Source organism: Cebus imitator, unplaced genomic scaffold (assembly GCF_001604975.1).
Source record: "Cebus imitator isolate Cc_AM_T3 unplaced genomic scaffold, Cebus_imitator-1.0 Scaffold64, whole genome shotgun sequence".
NCBI classification, from domain to species: domain Eukaryota; kingdom Metazoa; phylum Chordata; class Mammalia; order Primates; family Cebidae; genus Cebus; species Cebus imitator.
In genome coordinates, this window is record NW_016107379.1 from 7,176,135 (window position 1) to 7,195,309 (window position 19,175).

Consider the following 19,175-nt stretch of genomic DNA (forward strand, 5'->3'; position numbering starts at 1 on the left):
CTGAATAGACCATTAACAAGTTACAACATTCCATAATTAAAAAAAAAAAAAAAAAAAAAAAGAAAGCCAAGATTCAACCAGGAACTAAAATAACGTATTTGTTTATTTTGAAATTCCAAAAAGGTCACAGAATTAGCCCAGTCTCACATAAAATTTACACAGACCGCCACCTAAAAATCAAAGAAACTTGGGGGCTAACACTGAATTTAATATCAAATCACTCATCTTTGAAATTTGAGAGAGGTTTCCTAACGTACTGTGTAAGTAAAATCTCTAAATCCCAGATGAAGGGGAAATTATATATTTTTGTTGTTTCATTTTTCTAGATTAGTTGTGAAATACAGGGACCTCAAACAGGAAGTACACCGTTTTGCTAAGACTTACATTGCTTGTATTTGAACAGCTGACCTCTCCAGGGTTTGTCACCTGCCTTTCTGAGACTGGGATTTGATCTGAGATCCTGAACAGCCCACCAAAAACAAAAAACATAAGGAGGAAGCTGTGGGAAGAAAAGATATTTCCCCTTGCTTTATTATGGCAGCTGTTCAAATATGCAAGGAGATCTCATTCTCTAACCGGTAAAACCATACCTACTGGTTGTGGGCCTTTGGGCAAATTACTTAATATCTTTGTGCCTCAGCTCTAAAATTGAGATAATAAGAGTAACCTATTTCACAGGATTGTTTTAAAGAATTATTAGCAGAAGTTCACTGAGGCAACAGCACAGTGGTTAAGAGGGAAAGTTAGTTTCTTCTAAACAAAGGATGTTAATAGCAACTACCTCTTGATGGCATAGACTTAAACACTTACTTAAGCAGTGTCTAAACACAGGAAGTTCTTGATAAATACTCATAATTTTTATTTCTCAATCTACTGTTCTCTCTACATTTGGTATAAGTACAATTCCCTAAATCCCTGTTTTGTCCACCAGCTACCCCATAGGTAACCCTTCTTCCTAATCTCTCCTGTTCATTTTTGTTCGAGACGGAGTTTTGCTGTTGTCACCAGGCTGCAGTGCAGTGGCACAATCTCAGCTCACTGCAACCTCTGCCTCCTGGGTTCAATGATTCTCCTGTCTCAGCCTCCCAAGTAGCTGGGATTATGGGCACCCGCCACCACGCCTGGCTAGTTTTCTTTTTGCATTTTTAGTAGAGATGGGGTTTCACCATGTTGGCTAGGCTGGTCCTGAACTCCTGACCTTGGGTGATCCACGTGCCTTGGCTTCCCAAAGTTCTGGGATTACAGGCATGACTCACTGTGTCTGGCCATCTCTGTTGTTCTTGATTTAGGAGTTTGCAGAGGCGTGCAAATGATTCCTACTCATTTAAATTTACCGACAGAGGGTGGCCTTTACCTATGTTGAATCAGGTGTTGGGTCATTTTTTCCAATTTCATTCCCATCTGTATCACATTTTCTTTGAAATGTTTCAAAGTTTCTGGCTTTTGTCTCCCTGTTTTCTGACTATAAATAATGCTTCTTTATATTTCTATGATAATTTCACTAGGATTTTGGGAAAGAGATGAGTTCAAAACGCCCATCTTGACATGGAAATAATGATACATTATACTAGGTTTTTGTCCATCTTTCTATAAATTTTTTAACAGTAGTAACAATTCTAAGCTATAACATAGAGCCACGTATTCTGTGGTATTGCTAAAAACATAACAAAGGAACTGTTTTCAGTGCCACTTTCTAGAAAGTTTGTAAGCTTTCACGAGTTGCCCAAATAATAGACAGGAAGAAATCCAGGGAGGCAGCTAGTTTCAACTACCCTGCAGCAATTTTCCCTGGGAATCTGGCATTGAAGAAAACATATTTGGAAAGGTAGGACTGCCTAAGTGAGCTGCATGTTAGACCATAGCGCTCTGTTACCTGTAACTTTATAGGGGTTATAGTCCACATGTGGGCCTGGCTATCTCCTATCCCAGAGTTTATCAGAGAGCTCTTCCACAGAGATACTTAGTACCTAATGTACGGCCCATAAACAAGTTTTTAAAACCTAAAATCAGAAAAATAAACACTAATCAAACTCTACTTTCTAAATGTCCAAAAAGCTAGAGTTTATATTCATCTAATATTCACTTTGATCTTGATAATTTCATATACATAAAATGAAATTCATGTGAATAAAAAGATACATGTATATTTTGAATTATTTATTCCAATGCTGTTCCTACCAAGTGTGCCTAACTCCACAGCTACCACTAATGCATAACTAAATAAATAATTTCCTCATTTGTTTTTTTTTTTTTTTTTTTTTTGAGACAAGGTCATACTCTGTTGCCCCAGCTAGAGTATAGTAGCATGATTACAGCTCACTGCAGCCTAGACCTCCTGGGCTCAAGTGATCCTCCCACCTCAGCCTCTAGAGTAGCTGGGACCATAGGTGCATACCATTATGTCCAGCTAATTTAAAAAATTTTTGTACGGCTGACGGGGGTGGGGAGGTGGTCTCCCTATGTTGCCTAGGCTGGTCTTGAACTCCAGGCCTCAAGAGATTCTTCTGTCTCAGTCTCCCAAAATGCTAGGATTACAGGTGTAAGTCACCATACCCAGCCCCCAATTTTTACGTGCAACACTAAGAACCGCAGTGGGAGCCAGAGATAGATATGTGTGCACATTTACTTAAACATAGGCAGAAACAGACACCTCTTCAAGATCATTTATATGGTCTCTTGTCCTTTCCTGAACTAAATTAAGAGTGCAAAGAAATGGCTTGATAGGTGTGTCAAGGCTGAGCAGGAAAAAGGAAGGATATGCCACTTAAGAGGGGAGCAAAGTAGAGGTTAGATCACTTTGACATCTACCTCAATTCAACTCAACCGGTATTATGAAGTACCCTCCGCCCCAGAGGCTGTAGGGAATTCAGAGATGGAAAGGATGGAGGCTCTGGCTTAAACCTGCTATTGAACAGAGCAAATTTCACAAATGGCTTATTGTACCCAGAAAGAGAATGAGGGAGGTGACATGGGGATAAAAGAAAAGTTAGCAGGTTATAGTTAAGAAAGTATGAGGGGCTAATGCAATTCTGACCTGCTTTATGGTCTCTAGCTTCCCAAAAAGACTAGTGACTATAGTAAACAATTTATTGTGCATATTTCAAAATATCTAGAAGGGAGAATTCTGAATGTTCTTACCACAAAGAAATGATAAATGTTTGAGGTGATGTGTATGCTAAATACCCTTGTTATGTATGTTAAATACCATTTATATACATACTGAAACATACACTCTACCCCATAAATATGTACAATTATTATGTATTAATTAAAAATAAAACAGACTGGGTGCAGTGGCTCATGCCTATAATCCCAGAACTTTGGGAGGCCGAGGTGGGAGGATCTTTTGAGTCCAGGAGTTCAAGACCAGCCCGGGCAACATAGTGAGACCTTGTCTCAACAAAAAATCAAGAAAAGGAGCCAGGCGTGGAGGTGCATGCCTGTACTCCTAGCTACAGGCTGAGGCTATAGGATCTACTTTTGCACTACTTTGGTAGGCTGAGGTGGGAGGATTGCTTGAGTCCAAGGGGTTGAGGCTGCAGTGAGCTGAGATCGTGCCACTGTACTCCAGCCTGGGCAATAGCAAGACTGTCTCTCAAACAAATGAACAAAGAAATCCCCAAAAGATTAGTAATTGTTATGGTATCATACACTTTGTAAAGTTATCACACACCTCATAACCATCCAAAACTTTGGGAAGACAGTAAAAAACAGACATAAACAGACGGATATTAGTTAGGCTCTCTTTGTTTTATCTTTCCATTTTCATCCCCTACATAAATTGTAATAAAGAGCAAATCTTCTGAATCTTCTACTTGGTAAATACTAGTAAACATAGTTGGGAGACAGTCTCCTTTTGTTCTGAGTTTATAATATTTACCTTGCAAATCAGCTTGATTAGTATCATACTGAAAGGCACTAGAAAAATCTGTAAGACCATGATGCAGGTGACCTTAGTGAAGTCTGCAATTCCACATAATTTTGGGGAGGTTACCTATACTTGGCTCTTACTTAAGACTTAGTTCTGAATAATAAGAGATAAAAATTAAGATATTTCCAAGAAAATGATACTTTTTCTTTTCCACTAATCATTTTCAATTAAAGTCTCATAGAAGATCAAAACTAGAACAGTCTAACACCCACACTCTTTAACACAGTAATCCCACTTCTAAATTTTCATTCTACAGATAAACCGGAACATATGTGAAATGTATATGTAAAAAGTTATTTACAATAGGGTTGTCTATAATAGCAAAATATTGAAAATACAACCTAAATGTTCATTGATACGGCACTGATTAAATGAGTTATCATATTTTCATACAATGGAATACTGTGCAAAATAAGAACGAGGATGCTCTTATATACTGATATAGAATGATCTCCAAGACATATTATAAAACGAAATAAAAGCAGATTATACTGTATGCTGTAATTTGTGAAAAACTTAAAAACGGAAAAGAGTATGTACATATTATTTGTATATACCTATACTATCTCCAAGGGAATGTGTGTGTGTGTGGGGGGCGGACAACAAAGTTGTTGGTTGAGCCTGGGAGGCAAAACAAACACTGTGGTCCCTAAGCGGAACTGGTCAGATGTGGGTAGGAGTAAATTAAATACTTTTCACTGAATAACCCTGTGTACTTTTTGAATTACAAGCCATGTGAATATATTTCTTATTCAAAAAGTTAAATTATCATCAAATTCAACTCCTTTATCTTACAGATGTAGAAACTGAGGTCCATGTTATTAAATAACACTAATACTCATTAGTTAGGTGAACCCATAACATCTGCTTCTGATAGAAGGCTCCATAACAGTAGACTAACCACTTTATCCAGCCCCATTTCTCCAGATAGCTTGCTGGGAAGCAGCTAAGCAGGAGGGGTTTCCAAGCTTTACGTATCCTGTTCTGGTGGCAAATAACACCAAAGCTCCTATTTCTCTTGCCCACTCCCACCCTTCTGTACAAAGAAGATCAAGTGTACAACTACACTCTTCCAAAGGCCTTTAGAAAAGCTTTTATTTGCCTGGTTTTAACAGGACAACCTAAATTGATAGGTCAAACAAACAAACTGAAAAGGTCTTAGTTGTGTAATGATAGCAGGGCCTAAGTCCAATGGGGAGTGGATCTCTCAGCAACTTTACTCCATTTCTGATACCTTTTGTTGTTGGCTAAGCCACATCCTGGAATAATAAAATCACGAGATGTACCCTTTCATGCTTCTCTTAACTGATCCTTTTGTAGCCTCAACACACTTCCAGGCTGTGCTTTAGTATGATGTATGTAAAGATTTCAGTGTTTTCTAGATAATAGAGTAGAGAAAGCATGCAGCACTAGGCATCAAAGGCTCTGAGCTCTGGACCCATGTTTGCCATATACTAGCTATGTGACATTAAGCAGATCACTAAAACCCAGTGAGAACTATTTTCTTCATTTGCAAAACAGATATTAAACTACTTACACTGCCAATCTCATAGGATTGTAAGGGTCAAATAAAATATGTTAAATACTTTCAAATTTTAAGGTACAATAAATATGAAATATAATTAAAAGCTTGCTTGCTCATTAGATGACAAAATTAATCTCTGAAAGGAGCTAAGTCACACATAAGGCTCACTTTCATGTCTCTTGAAGTATACAATCTCTTTTACAGTTTTATTTAAATAAAACTGGCTAGTCAGACATATGTACATTGGCAAAGCATTGCTTTAACTGCTTTCTTGTTATAATTAAAGGTAGACAATGGTCCTCCTTGTCTAAACTTTGCTTTAGTTATATAGCATTTCAACTGTCTGGATAATAATCTTGGTTTGCCTGTGAATAATACTGGGAATTAACACGGTGTATAAGACGGAAACTAGGAAACATTTGAACTGTTCCTTTTTTTATTCAGTAGGAAAATGCAATTAAATGTTATACAAGTTAATAGGAACTTATGTCTCAGCAAAACATTAATTAGTAAAGAATGATTTAATGAAAATGCAGTAAGAGAATAAAAATGAGGCTGGGCATAGTGGTTCATGCCTGTAATCCCAGCATTCTAGGAGGCCAAGGCTGGCAGATTGCTTAAGCTTCGGAGTTTGAGACCAGCCTGGGCAACATGGCAAAGTCCCAACTCTATCAAAAATACAAAAAATTAGCTGGGAGTGGTGGTGCATGCCTGTAGTCCCAGCTACTTGCAAGGCTGAGATGGGAGGACTCCTTGAGCCTGGGAGACAGAGGTTGCAGTGAGCCAAGATCATGCCACTACATTCCAACCTGCGCTACAGAGCAAGACTCTGTCCCAAGAAAAAAATAAAAAAGAAAATGAAAAAGAAAAATTGTTCAGCGTCTCAGATAGAGGCTGAGATATTGAGATAAAAATTGTTCAATATCTCAGTATGGTGTGGTAGTAAAAGTACAGGGCTAGGAACTGAAAGAGGTTCTTGATCTGCATTCTAGATCTGGCTCTTAGGTCTCATTTGCTGGGTAACTCCGAGGAACTCAGACTATTCTTTCGCTATTTATTGCATACCTATTGAATGAAGGTACCTTGATGAAACCCTAACCTTAAGAAATCCATTTTGGTGAAAGAGGGACACATGTAAATAATTAAAAGATAACGTAAAATGTACTAAGGTATAGATTATGCATAGGGTTGTGTGAGAGCTCATAGAAGGCCATCAGAAAAGGTGGGAGAGAGGATGTGGGCGTGTAAGTTACAGGATTCCTCTGTCGTTCATCTCATAAATTAAATGACTATATTCTAGATGCTCTAAACTGCTTCAAAATTATATAAACACTCATCATAGTTCTACCATAACTCTTCTATCTAGGGAAATATGTCACGTGTTGCTAGAATTTTGCTCTTTTTATGTGTTGCCTCCAAAACATTTCTCATATTTACTTTTGAGATTCAGGCTTCCATCTTATGCTGTAATTCATAATGTCCTTAGCCTACAAAAGCAGGTTGCATACAAAAGCCTAGGGCCATTGCGTAGAGGAAAAGAGGTAGGGTGGACCCTTCTCAACCCTTTCCTTCTCTGCAGGGCTTTGCATTCCTAAGGATGGGCCCCTCCTCTGCTTGGGGATGTTACCTAAATTATAATATGATACTACTCAAAGCAGTGGAACTTCAAAAGCATTTCCTTCCCAGGCCCTACTCTAAGATTTCTTTTGGCATAAACTGTTCATTGTAATGTATTAAGTATCAGACTTTTGATGGCTTGTCATACTTAAGTCACAAAACTACAGAAAACGTTTGAGTTTTTTAAACGGCTTTAAGAGCTGCATGCAGGAGTGCAGGCAGCAGCAAGCCCCTACCCCTTCTCTCCCTTTGCCCCAGTCAGGTCTGTCCAGTCAACTTTCAAATGTAGTTATTTGGGTGATGCCTTGTTACTAAGTTATCTGACAATTGCTAGTTGAAATCACTTTGTCACTGTAAACACTTTGCTCTCCTTTTTTTTTTTTGAGACAGAGTATCACTCTGTCGCCCAGGTACAGGCGCCCACCACCATGCCCAGCTAATTTTTGTATTTTCAGTAGAGACGCGGTTTCACTATGTTGGCCAGGCTAGTCTTGAACTCCTGACCTCAGGTGATCCACCTTTGCTGGGATTACAGGTGTGAGCCACCATGCCTGGCCAAACACTTTGCTTTTCTATGATAATTATATCATCTTTTCTCTTGTAGCACTTCTGGTAGGAAAGGTGCAAAATGGAATTAACAGTGGAAATGAGTCTCTGATTCCTAAGTCCTTTTCTACCAAGACTTCCAAATTGGAAACAAGAGGTAAAGAAAGACTTAGGAATCAAAGACTCTTGCGAGCATGGTATCTATTTTCAAAGCAGTCATTTCATTTTATCCACATTCAGTATGGAAACTTTATTTTTCTCCATTCAAAATTGAGATTATAATCCAAAGGAAAGCTGAATTGAAATTAAAAAAAAATTAATACCAGTGCCCCAAGTAGTGTTTACCATGCTTTACCTCATTCAGTTCATACAACCACCCCATGTTCTAGGGACCATTAGAAAATGAAGTGGCTACTGACATGGAATGGAGCTGGGGAAATTTAACGTTTTATTTCATGTACTCCTAAGCCATTTGAATGTTTTTACATCAATCATGCCATTTAGAGTAAAATATTCGCTTCCTACTGAGCTAAGTATAAACTTGTCACCTTCACCTTCGACGTATTTGACAAATACGGTCCTGTATTCCTTTTCAATTTTAATCCACTACTTCCTTAAGTGAACTGTTGCCTTATACTCTTAGCAAACTATCCCACAGAACTCTCTTATCTAATTAACTGACATCACACCGGCTAGGCTATTCTCCAACGTGATGAGAACACTTCTGGTTCCCCTTCAGTAAAGTGTGCTTATCAATGGTGTCAGTGTGTTTGTTCACAAACCAATTTATGCCAGTTGTGCTTATTATTGAAAATATGTAAATACTATGTAAAGCAATGAAGTATAAATGAGAAGAGAAAAATGACAGCAGCAATTAACATTGAGTACCTACCACCTGCCAGGCACTGTTCTACATGCTTTACAGCAAGTAACTCCTATAATTTCCCCAAGAAACCTAGAAATGGATACTACCATTATCCCTATTTTACAAAGGCAGAAACTGAGTAACTTGCCTAAGGTCTACTATACAACTAGTAAGTGGCAAAGCAATTTGGGTCCAGAGCTCAAGTATTTAATGACTGTACTACATAGCCTCTCTAGAAGTTGTTTCTATAAAAAACACATTGAATGCTTTGGAAAGACTGGATAAAAGTGAGCATACAGGTAACACATAAACTTGTTGTTAGGTGAGAGAGACAACACAAAAGGCTGGGAGGGCTTTTCATAAACCCCTAAAAGATTCTGCACTGAAAATGCTTTGCAAGTGACTTAAAGTTTTCATTCCATGTTAAAAATCCCATAGATAATGTAGGCCAGAAGCTAGCAAGCTCTTTCTGTAAAGGGCCAAAAGTAAACATTTTAGGTGTTGTGGGCCATGTGGTTTCTGTTGGAACTACTCAACTCTGCTTTGTAGGGTAAGAGTAGTCCTAGACAATTCATAACAAATGGGCAAGGCTGTGTTCCAATAAAGCTTTACTTATAAAAACAGGCAATAGGTTCCTACACTCCAAGAAAAGGCTGAGGCCTTGTGTTAAAAGAATGGCAAAAGAATGTTTATGTGTTCATTAAAATGTTTATGATATGCACGTAACTGTTATCTGTATGATTCCTGCTTTAACTTACTTCTTCAGTTAACCAACTAATGGCCCTAAAAGTCTGCTTTTAGTGACTGAGTAAATAGAATGTTATCGATCCCCAAGAACCTGCATCTAATTCATATCCCTATCACTATACCTGATATAACTTGGTTATATCTTTAAACTATTAATTTTAAAATGCATTCATCAGTACAGATTAGTATGGGTATACTTGCATATAAAGACTGTCATCTCCGTTGCAAAACTGCGGATAATTTGAAAAGAATTATTAAATTTGCTGCTTCCCTGAGGGAGGAAGGTGGGTGGAAGGTGGAGAAAAATAATTGCTGCTTCCTAGCCAATCTTCAAGGGGTCAACAATACATTTTATGAATATTCTAAAAGTTGTATACTTAAGCAAAACAAATAAACAAAAATGCTTAATTTAAACTTGAGATCAAGGTTGTGCCTTACTTACCTTTGTATCTCCAGCTCTTACTCAGTAGAAGTCTAGGTCTAATCCACTCCTTTTACAGTGTTTAGGGAGCCTGGCCCAAACTCAGAGTGAGTTAGAAGGGCTGGGACAGGAATTCAGATTTCCTGATTCCTAGTCCAATATTACCCATCTGAAGATAAATGAATTTAGAAGACAGTGGTTGTGTTTTTTTTTTTTTTTTTTTCACTCAGTCCTGCAGTTCAAAGCCTGGGGAAATTTCACCATCATCTTTCTCCACATACTGCCAACGAGAATCAGCAGCTGTTTTTCCACAGGGATAACTGGGGTATGCACGTTTGATGTTCTAATCACCAACAAGGCTACTGATTTTAGGATTTCTGAGTACCTACAAAAGCCACTTTACTTAAACATCCAGGATAAAAACAGTTCCACCCAAGAATGCAAGATAAGAGTTCAAATGTTCCCTTGGGCATTTTTTAAATAAAAGCACCACTTAGATGTTTCAGTACTGCAATCACAGCCAGCATTGGGGAGGGGGGTTAGGAAGTGCCATGGTACTTAATCCAGTTATTCCCTCAACACCTCCAAGAGGTAGCCAAGTTCACATACTAAACAGAGCTATTGCAACAGTTCTAGCGCTGGTGCTTATTAGATTCTAGTTTCAGTTCCAATTCTAGCACTTACATTCCAGTTGCGTTATTGCAACTGTGAACCTTCACTGCTTTAATATCTTGATCTACAAAATAAACATGAGAAGCAGACTAACAGCTCTATCCTCCGTTAAAGAGAGGAATAATTTCCTCATGAAAATTATAGTTACATATAATATTTCTAGCTTTCTTATTCCCCTGTTCCCCCTCCCCTGGAGCTTTAGACAATAGTACAATCACCTTCAATTAACAAAAGAGATTAAGCAACCCAGATAGCTCACAGTTAGTACAGCATTTTTATCTTTCTGGGAGCTACCTATGAAAGGCAAGAAATAACGCTAGGCTGGGTCACACGGGAAAAAGAAATCCTAAGATTGTAAATTAAGGAACAAGGGAACAAGGATGAATTTCATTAATCAGTCTAATAAAAATTAATAAGAACCTATTATAGGCAAGAAGGTTTACAATTCAGTAGTATGCAAACTATAATAAAAAGCAGAACAGGACAAGTGCCAGGAGGTGCAAAGTTCTCTGGGAGGGAGCTACCAATCACTTCGCTTCAATTTCATACTGACAGATTGAAACATTCAGGTAAGGGACACCTGTAGTACCAACCTGACTGTGAGAAGAAGCCCAAGAACTCCACTGAGTCTGTGGCAATGGATGCTACACTGGGACACTATCTCCTTAGCCACACCTTGGCTAAGCCAGGACTATCCCAGGATTGTTTTGAGATACCAGGTTAACCAAAGAAATATTTATGTGAGCTACAGTCAGGGTGGAAATTGGAGGTAGAGGAGTCCGCCACAATTGATGTTGATTTAGGACTATCGCAGGAAGACCCAGGGAAATCTACGCCAAGGTTGGGCTGGGGATGTGTCTGCCTCCAAAGTATTCTCCTTTCCATTACCCACCCCCAGAATATCCTAGCTCTTCTGAAGTTCACCTGAGTAGAATACAGGTGGACTCTAGAAGGGGGACTTTCCTCGAGGTGTATGCTACAGTCTTTCAGTAGCCATTCTGTAAGGGCACACAGTGCTTAAGGGCTGGCAAGGGTCTTGTTCACTCACTAGCTCACTATATCCTGAATCAAAGATAGAGGAATCCAATCTCAGTCTGCCCTTTACTCTTTGTAACCTCGGACTAAGCCCTCACCCGAGGGCAGTTCCTTCGTTTCCCTATCTGTGAATTCTGAGATTACAAGGAGACCGGGATTGAATTCGATGGCCTCTGAGCTCTAAAAGCTTCTGGACCAGCCAGCACATGGAAGCACTCGACAAATGGCCAGCTGCATACACGGGGAAACTGAGGCACTGAGAACCCCGGACCAAGGTCACTCTAGCTATGCCACTGCAGGGGCCGGGCCGAAGCCCAGGTCTTCAGCCCTCCAGACCCGAGCTCTTTCTCCTTCTGCCGAGCTGAGGAGAGCGGAGAGAAGGGTCCTTGTCCCGCTGGGGAAAGGAGGGTACCCATGCACAGGGGTGCGAGAGAGGGGCCGAGAGAAGCCTTACCTTTTCAAGTCGAGTCCAGCCACTAGCACCTCTCTCTCCGAATCTTAACCCGTCACCCCTTCGCGACTCCTCGACTGGCCCCTCCACTTCTGCCCGGCTCGACGTGTCCACGACCGCCACCGAGACCGAGGATTCCCGCCCCCGCCCCGCCCCCTTGCCTTACCGACCAATCCCTCCACGGGGCTATGAAGCTCCGCCCCCCTGCGGGCTGGAGAGGCCTGACGTCACGCGGCGCGCGTGCCCGCGCGAGTCTCTCATTTGCCTTTTTGCCCCACCTTCTCCGGAGCCTAGTCGGCTTTCGGCCCAGAGACCGTGCGGGAGTTCATCCTGCCGGAAAGCAGCACGCTACCGCGGCATTTTACAACGTCGGCGGTGACAGTCCCTGGGATGCTGGGAACACGCAGCTTCCTCCCTGCTATTCGGTGAAATCCTACGCAATGTTCGGTTCGGGAGACGAGGACGACACCGATTTCCTCTCGCCCAGCGGCGGGTGAGTGACTGAGAAGTATGCGCTGGAGGACGTGGCTGAGAGATACCAGCAGATTGTTGGAGGGGGGTCGATCTCTTCTCAGGCCTTTTCCCAACTTCCGGGTGCAGACCTTTGCTACATTCCGGTGCTCTACACCTCTCAGAATCTGGGCAGAGCTTGCAACTGTGCTGACTCCGCCGATCTGAGGTTCGGGACCCGGCATCTCTCTTGGCGCGAAGATAACCCTGGGGTTTGCCTTTTGCTTTCTGGGTCACAATTTCTCTGGTGAGATGGGAATGATTGCTGATGAAACTTCCTGCCTCAGAGTTTTTGTAGGAGTTACCTGGGACTGACATGAGACTTTCTCTTCTCGGTGGAAAAGGCGATGACACTTTAGAACCAGGCCCTGGTGGGTCAGCTCTAGCATTCTTCAAGGCCCAGCTCGGATGTCACGTTTTGGGTGCTTTTCCTTCTGCAGCCTGAGGCAGAATAAATTGCTTTCCCTTCCTTATTCCTACAGTTAAGTGTGTTTGCCTCTATTCTTGCACCCCGAACCTATTAGATTATGATTCCTCACAGGACAGGGACTGCTTATGTTGTTCATGTTTGTCTAGCACTCAGCATGGTACCTGGCACATAGTGAGTGCTCAAGAAGTGCCTGTTGAATGAATGATAGCTGCGAAATTGCACTTTGTAAATTTTAAAGCTTAAAACCAACGTAACAGACTTCTTCATTCTCCAGTTTTACAAGCATTGTATTAATATATACCAGCCCGGGATAGAAATCTTTAAAAAGAGGCAGAGTTTTGTCTCTTTCAGTAGTCAGTTTAGCCTTTTCTATTGTGTTGTGCCGATGGACAGCTTGACTTCCTCCAAACTCGTGAGAGCTACCAAGCTGTGATCATTGCAAGCTTTGAGCATATGCTTAACAAATTTTGTGCATGCTGAAGAACGTACTGGAAAAATGACAAATATACCACATATGCTCCTTATTCTGCTAAATGCTAAGAGGTTACAAAAATGGTTAGGCTGCTGTTCCTGCTGTTAAGTTGCTTCCAGATTTGTTGGAGAGGTCAATACATGAATGATCATAAAAACGACACTGGCCTTTTTTTGTCCTTAAATAGGATCTTTTGATTTACACTGGCTAGCTCTGTATTACCTATCCTGAAGTCTTTTCACTCTTGTCGCTGTTCCACAACTACCGCCTCTTTGGATGGCCTGCATTCACTTAGTTCCACTTTGAATTCTTTCGTTTTCTCAGTTATGTTAGAGTTAAGCTGTCCTTTGCTTCCTTTTTTTCCCCTATTCCACCCAAAACATTAACGAATCTCCACACATTCCAGCCTCCTTGCTGCTGTTGACTCCTGTTTGTAGCCAGCCTTTTGAAGTAATGTTCCTTCCAACAAACCCGTTTTGTGTATAGCTGTATATTAGACTGCTTGAAAATTTCAAAGGTATACTTTAAATCCACAGTCTTCCCTATGTGAAAGTATTTGAGAGAAGTCTGTAATGTTAAGGCTCCCAACTTTCACGCAGCAATCAGTCCATGCTGACTGAAAATGTTGATAGGTAATGACAGTCATGTGCTCTTTTCCAGATTCCTGGCCAGAGATAAATCCTTGGTGGCTCAATTATTCTTTTTTCCTGAGCAGGCCTCTCAAAGATCTGAGACACTTGAATTTTAGGCATGTAACTGTACTCCTGGACATAGACAATGCTAATTTGATGATAAAAGACTTATTGAGGAAAGTTAGAGTTTATTTTTATTCCCCATGGTTATCAGGAAAACCAAATCAAATTTAACACTGAGAATTTAGAAAGTTTCACCAACATTCTCTGATTTAGCTATTCCTTTTTTGGTTTTCTCTAAGGAAGTAGAACATATGACAGTGAATACGGCAGTTGCTTTTCACTTCCTCTTTTATAGCCATATATCACTGTAAGTGTACTTGCTTAAGTTTCAAGTCTCTTGATTTAAACACATGACTTGCTTGATTCCATTAAGGATATATTCGAGCATAATAGAAGTGGAAGCATCTGATAATCTCCCTTCTCAGTTTCTAGGCCTCTTAAGAGTTTACTATTAATCTAGAAGTAGTAATCAGGAGGCAAAACTAACAAAATTTTGTTTGTTAGTTTGTTTTAGCCTATTCCTCACCATTGTGGGAAGTAATAGTAACAAAGTAATAGTACTTGGCTTCAACTAATCCAGAGAAGAATAAGTCACAGTTTCTGTCCCTAAGAAACTTTTATTTTAGTAGTAGAATAAAATCAATCCAGGAAGAACAATCACAAAGCATTTTTAAGAGGCCAGTCATGTATATATTTGTTTCAGAATATAAAGGTATGTGTAGGCAAATCTGATTAGCATAGTAATGATAAGTCACTAGTGTAAAGATGGTAAAGTGATAAATTAACTGATCATCAGAAAACATTTTAAGTTCTGTAAAAGATAGGAAAAGGCCTAAAGTCTAATTTGGTTCTATCCCCAGTTAGGAATGTGACTTTGTACAGATCATCTCCCATCCTTGTCCCTCCATACCCCAGCCTATTAAATAATGAGGTTTGCCCTAGATAATCTTTGAGACCTTTCCCAGTTCCATAGTTTTAATGTTAATGCTAATACCAGCTTATGGTTCTAGGTCAACTTGTACATCAGTCAGCATGCTTCCACCCTTGCAGGGGTATCTGAGTTGAGCCACATTTTGAGATAATAAGGTATGTTCACAAGTATATAAATACATACTGTGTGCTTACTGTATGCCACCTGCTGTACTAAGGAATACATAGACATTATTGTATTTATTCCTCCCTTCCACTCTATGAAGTAATTTTACCTACTATACCCATTTTACAAATGAGAAATGTGTATATACATTATTGTATTTACTCTTCTCTATGAGGCTACTATTAACTATTATATCCGTTATATCCATTTTTCAAATGGGAAAGGTTCAGAGAGATAAGTTGCTCAAGATCACACAGCTAGAAAGTAATAGAGCCTGGATCTGAAATCAGGTAGGCAGATTCTACCAGACCTGCCTGTGCCGTTATTGTTATGATTGAAATAGATGTTTGATGTCAGTATATTTAAAAAGTATTAATACTTTATCAACAAGAAGAATCCCTGTTTATTAAAATATGTTCATACAGTATAAATGCCTGTGTTTTTGTTTTTGACGGGAAAGAAAAATAATATTAAACTGAGGTGAGGTGAGGTCCTTCCAACTAAATGCATTGTCTAACATTTATTTTTCAAATTTAGTTAATGCTGTCATGACTTTTCCTATGAATTATTAACATAGACTCAAGTCCAGAGCTAGCAGGCTCATTCTTGCCAACATAGGGAGATTGTGTATATTTGAGAGCACCTTAGTAGTGGAAAAATCTAATAATTAATTAATTAATTTTTATTTTTTTTGAGACAGGGTTTTGCTCTGTTGCTCAGGCTGGAGTGCAGTGGTGCAGTCATGGCTCACTGCAGCTTCAAACTCCTGGGCTCAAGCAATCCACTTGCCTCAGCCTCCCCAGTAGCTGAGACTACAGGTGCACGCCACCACACCTGGCTAATTTTTAATTTTTTGTAAAGGTGGGATCTTGCTTTGTTGTTCTGGCTGGTCTTAAACTCTTGACCTCAAGCAGTCCTCCTGTCTCAGCCTCTGAGAGTGAGCCACCATGCCCTGCTAATAATTTACAAGTAACTTATCTCCCAAGTTGATGTAGTGTCCATTAAAGATATTAATATAAAATGGAATTAATCTGAAAACTAAGTAGGTTGACCTGGCTTTTGTATTGACTTTGTCGTCTTCAACTGGCTGGTCTTTAGGACATCTGTGGAAACACAGTTAACTTATGCCACTCTTGTCTTTCGTTTCACAAAGGCTACATCTGCAAAATTAAAACAGCAAGCCCAATACCCATGGTTTACTGAAGCTAACAAGGACATTCTTTTCTTATCAGTAATTGGTGCATAAGCTATTTTATCTTAACTAGATGCTAAGCTTTGTACATTTTTTACTGTGTTTAGAGACAGTGAAACCCAACTCTTCCAGAATCTTACCCCATTAGGGGAATTTTCCTACCTGAAAGGAAAAATCTTGCTCTCTTCTAAATTCCGTAAGCATTTGTTGATGTCTTTTTAGGCCAGTGCTGCTCTCACTCAAGCATTGCATTTACAATCTCACTTAAACCTTTTAGTCCTTTAAAGTAGGCATTTCTGGCCTATTTACAGCAAACTTAAACTTATAGTAGACTATTTTGAGAAAACAAGGCAACAATTTCAAGTCATACTAAATTTATTTTGTAAAATGCTAGTACGTATTTTTTTATACATAAAATTTGTTTTAAAAAACCCGGAAAAGCCAAAATAGCTTGTTGGGAAGTTTCAATGTTTACTTCACCTAAACTAAGGATGTCTTTGGAGAAGAGGCGCTCAGAGCCAGACTAGATTTTAAATTCATTTATTGAGCCTATTACATACCAGACCCTGGGCATACCACATTTTTTTTTTGCAGTTTGCTTTATTGTGCCTTGCAGACTTTTTTTTTTTTTTTTTTTTTTAACAAATTAAAGGTTGTGGCCAACCCTATGCTGAGCAAGTCTATTGGCATCATTTTGCCAACAGCAAAATTAGTCCCTTTGTGTCTCTGTGTCACATTTTGGTTATTCCCTCAATATTGAAAAATATTATCTCGGTCAGGTGCGGTGGCTCACGCCTGTAATCCCAGCACTTTGGGAGGCTGAGGCAGGTGGATCACTTGAGGCCAGAAGTTTAAGACCAGCCTGGCCAACATAGTGAAACCGTGTCTCTACTAAAAAATACAAAAATTAGCAGGGTGTGGTGGTACACACCTGTAATCCTAGCTACTGGGGTGGCTGAGGCAGGAGAATTGCTTGAACCCAGGACCCAGGAGGCAGAGGTTGCAGTGAGCCGAGATCGTGCCACTGCACTCCAGCCAGGGCAACAGAGTGAGAATTCTGTTTCCAAAAAAAAAAAAATATATATATATATATATATATACACACACACATATTTTCTCTCCGTATTTCAAACTTTTTCAATAGTATTACATCTGTTATGGTAATCTGTGATCTTTGGTGTTATTATTGTAATTGTTGTTGCCCCAAACCACGCCCACAAAAAATAGTGAACTTAATTGATAAATGTTGTATATGTTCTGACTGTTCCGCTGCCTAGCAGTTCTCTTTGATTTTTCCTCTTCTTGGGCCTTCCTCTATATACTCCATGGCTCAGCAATATTGGCATTAGGCCAGTTAAGAACCCTACAATGACCTCAAGTGTTTAAGTGAAAGGAAGAGTCATGCATCTCTCACTTTAAAAAAGGTAGAAATGATTAAGCTTTGTGAGGAGGGCGTGTAAAAACAAACCCAAAGCTAGGCCTCTTGTACCAGTTAGCCATATTGTGAATGCAAAGGAAGCATTCTTAAAGGAAATTAAAAGTGCTACTCCAGTGAACATACAAATGATGAGAAAGCAAAACAGCCTTATTGCTGACATGGAGAAAGTTTGAGGGATCTGACAGAACATGAAACCAGTCACAGATTTCCTTACCAAAGCCTAATTCAGAGCAAGGCCCTAACTTTTTTCAATTCTGTGAAGACTGAGAGAGGTGAGGAGGCTGCAGAAGAAAAGTTGGAAGTGAGCAGAGGTTGGTTCATGAGGTTCAGGGAAATAAATCATCTTCACAGCATAAAAATGCTATATGTAGCAAGTGGTTGCAAACTGTAACAAGTTGTCTGGAAGTTCTAGCAAAGAGAACTGGTGATGGTGGCTACAGTAAACAATGGATTTTCAGTGTAGACAAAACAGCTTTCTATTGGAAGAAGGTGACATATAGGACTTTTATGGCCTATAAAAGAGAGGAGAAGTCAATACTTGACTTCAAAACTTCAAAGGACAGGTTTACTCTTATTAGAGTATAATGCACCTAGTGACTTTAAGTTGAAGCCATTGCTCATTTACCACTCCAAAAATCCTAGGGCCCTTAGGCATTATGCTAAATTTATTTTGCCTATGCTCTGTAAATGCAACAACAAAGCCTGGATGACAACACATCTGTTTATGGCATAGTTTACTGAATATTTTAAGCGCACTGTTGAGACCCACTGCTCAGAAAAAAAGCTTTCCATTGAATTATTACTGCTCATTGACTGTGTACCTGGTTACTCACAAGCTCTGATGGAGATGTATAAGGGATTAATGTTGTTTTCATGCCCGTTAACACAACATCCATTCTGCACCTCAGATCATGTCTTACAATTTAAGAAATACATTTCATGGCTGGACACACTGGCCACCTATAATCCCAGAACTTTGAGAGGCCAAGGTGGGTGGATCACTTGAGCTCAGGAGTTCAAGAGCAGTCTGGGCAACATGGTAAAACCCCATCTCTACAAAAAAATACAAAAATTAGCCAGGTTTGGTGGTACATGCCAGTAGTCCCAGCTACTTAGGAGGCTGAGGTGGGAAAATCCACAGAGCATGGTGGTGCATGTCTGTAGCCTCAGCTATTTTGGAGGCTGAAGTGAGAGGACTGGTTGAGCCCTGGAGGTAAAAGCTGCAGTGAGCCATGAATGTCCCACTGGACTCTAGCTTGGGTGACAGATTGAGACCTGTGTCTAAAAAAAATTGTTTTAGGCCGGGCGCGGTGGCTCAAGCCTGTAATCCCAGCACTTTGGGAGGCCGAGGCGGGTGGATCACAAGGTCAAGAGATCGAGACCATCCTGGTCAACATGGTGAAACCCCATCTCTACTAAAAAAATACAAAAAAAATTAGCTGGGCATGGTGGTGTGTGCCTGTAATCCCAGCTACTCAGGAGGCTGAGGCAGGAGAATTGCCTGAACCCAGGAGGCGGAGGTTGCGGTGAGC

At 40.0% G+C, this 19,175-nt stretch overlaps 2 protein-coding genes across 8 annotated transcripts in view; one reads left to right on the forward strand and one right to left on the reverse strand.

The window, feature by feature from the left end:
• The window catches only part of SLC31A1 (solute carrier family 31 member 1), a 43,484-nt gene extending 31,517 nt beyond the window's left edge, over positions 1-11,967 (reverse strand). The window contains exons 1-2 of one of the 2 annotated variants that reach the window (XM_017530357.2): positions 11,814-11,967; positions 9,674-9,932 (exon numbers count right to left, since the gene is read on the reverse strand). The gene's annotated coding sequence lies outside the window, so the exon portion shown is untranslated. The remainder of the gene's footprint in view (positions 1-9,673; positions 9,933-11,813) is intronic. The other variant, XM_017530358.2, reaches the window with a different exon arrangement.
• Positions 11,968-12,095: 128 nt separating this feature from the next.
• Positions 12,096-19,175, forward strand: part of FKBP15 (FKBP prolyl isomerase family member 15) — a 56,700-nt gene continuing 49,620 nt past the window's right edge. For 3 of the 6 annotated variants that reach the window (XM_017530350.2, XM_037739191.1, XM_037739192.1), the window contains exon 1: positions 12,097-12,303. In XM_017530350.2, coding sequence (XP_017385839.1) covers positions 12,251-12,303 — 53 coding nt within the window. In that variant the 5' untranslated portion in view covers positions 12,097-12,250. Of the gene's footprint in view, positions 12,304-19,175 lie in introns of all 6 variants that reach the window. The other 3 variants (XM_037739190.1, XM_037739189.1, XM_017530349.2) reach the window with 2 other exon arrangements.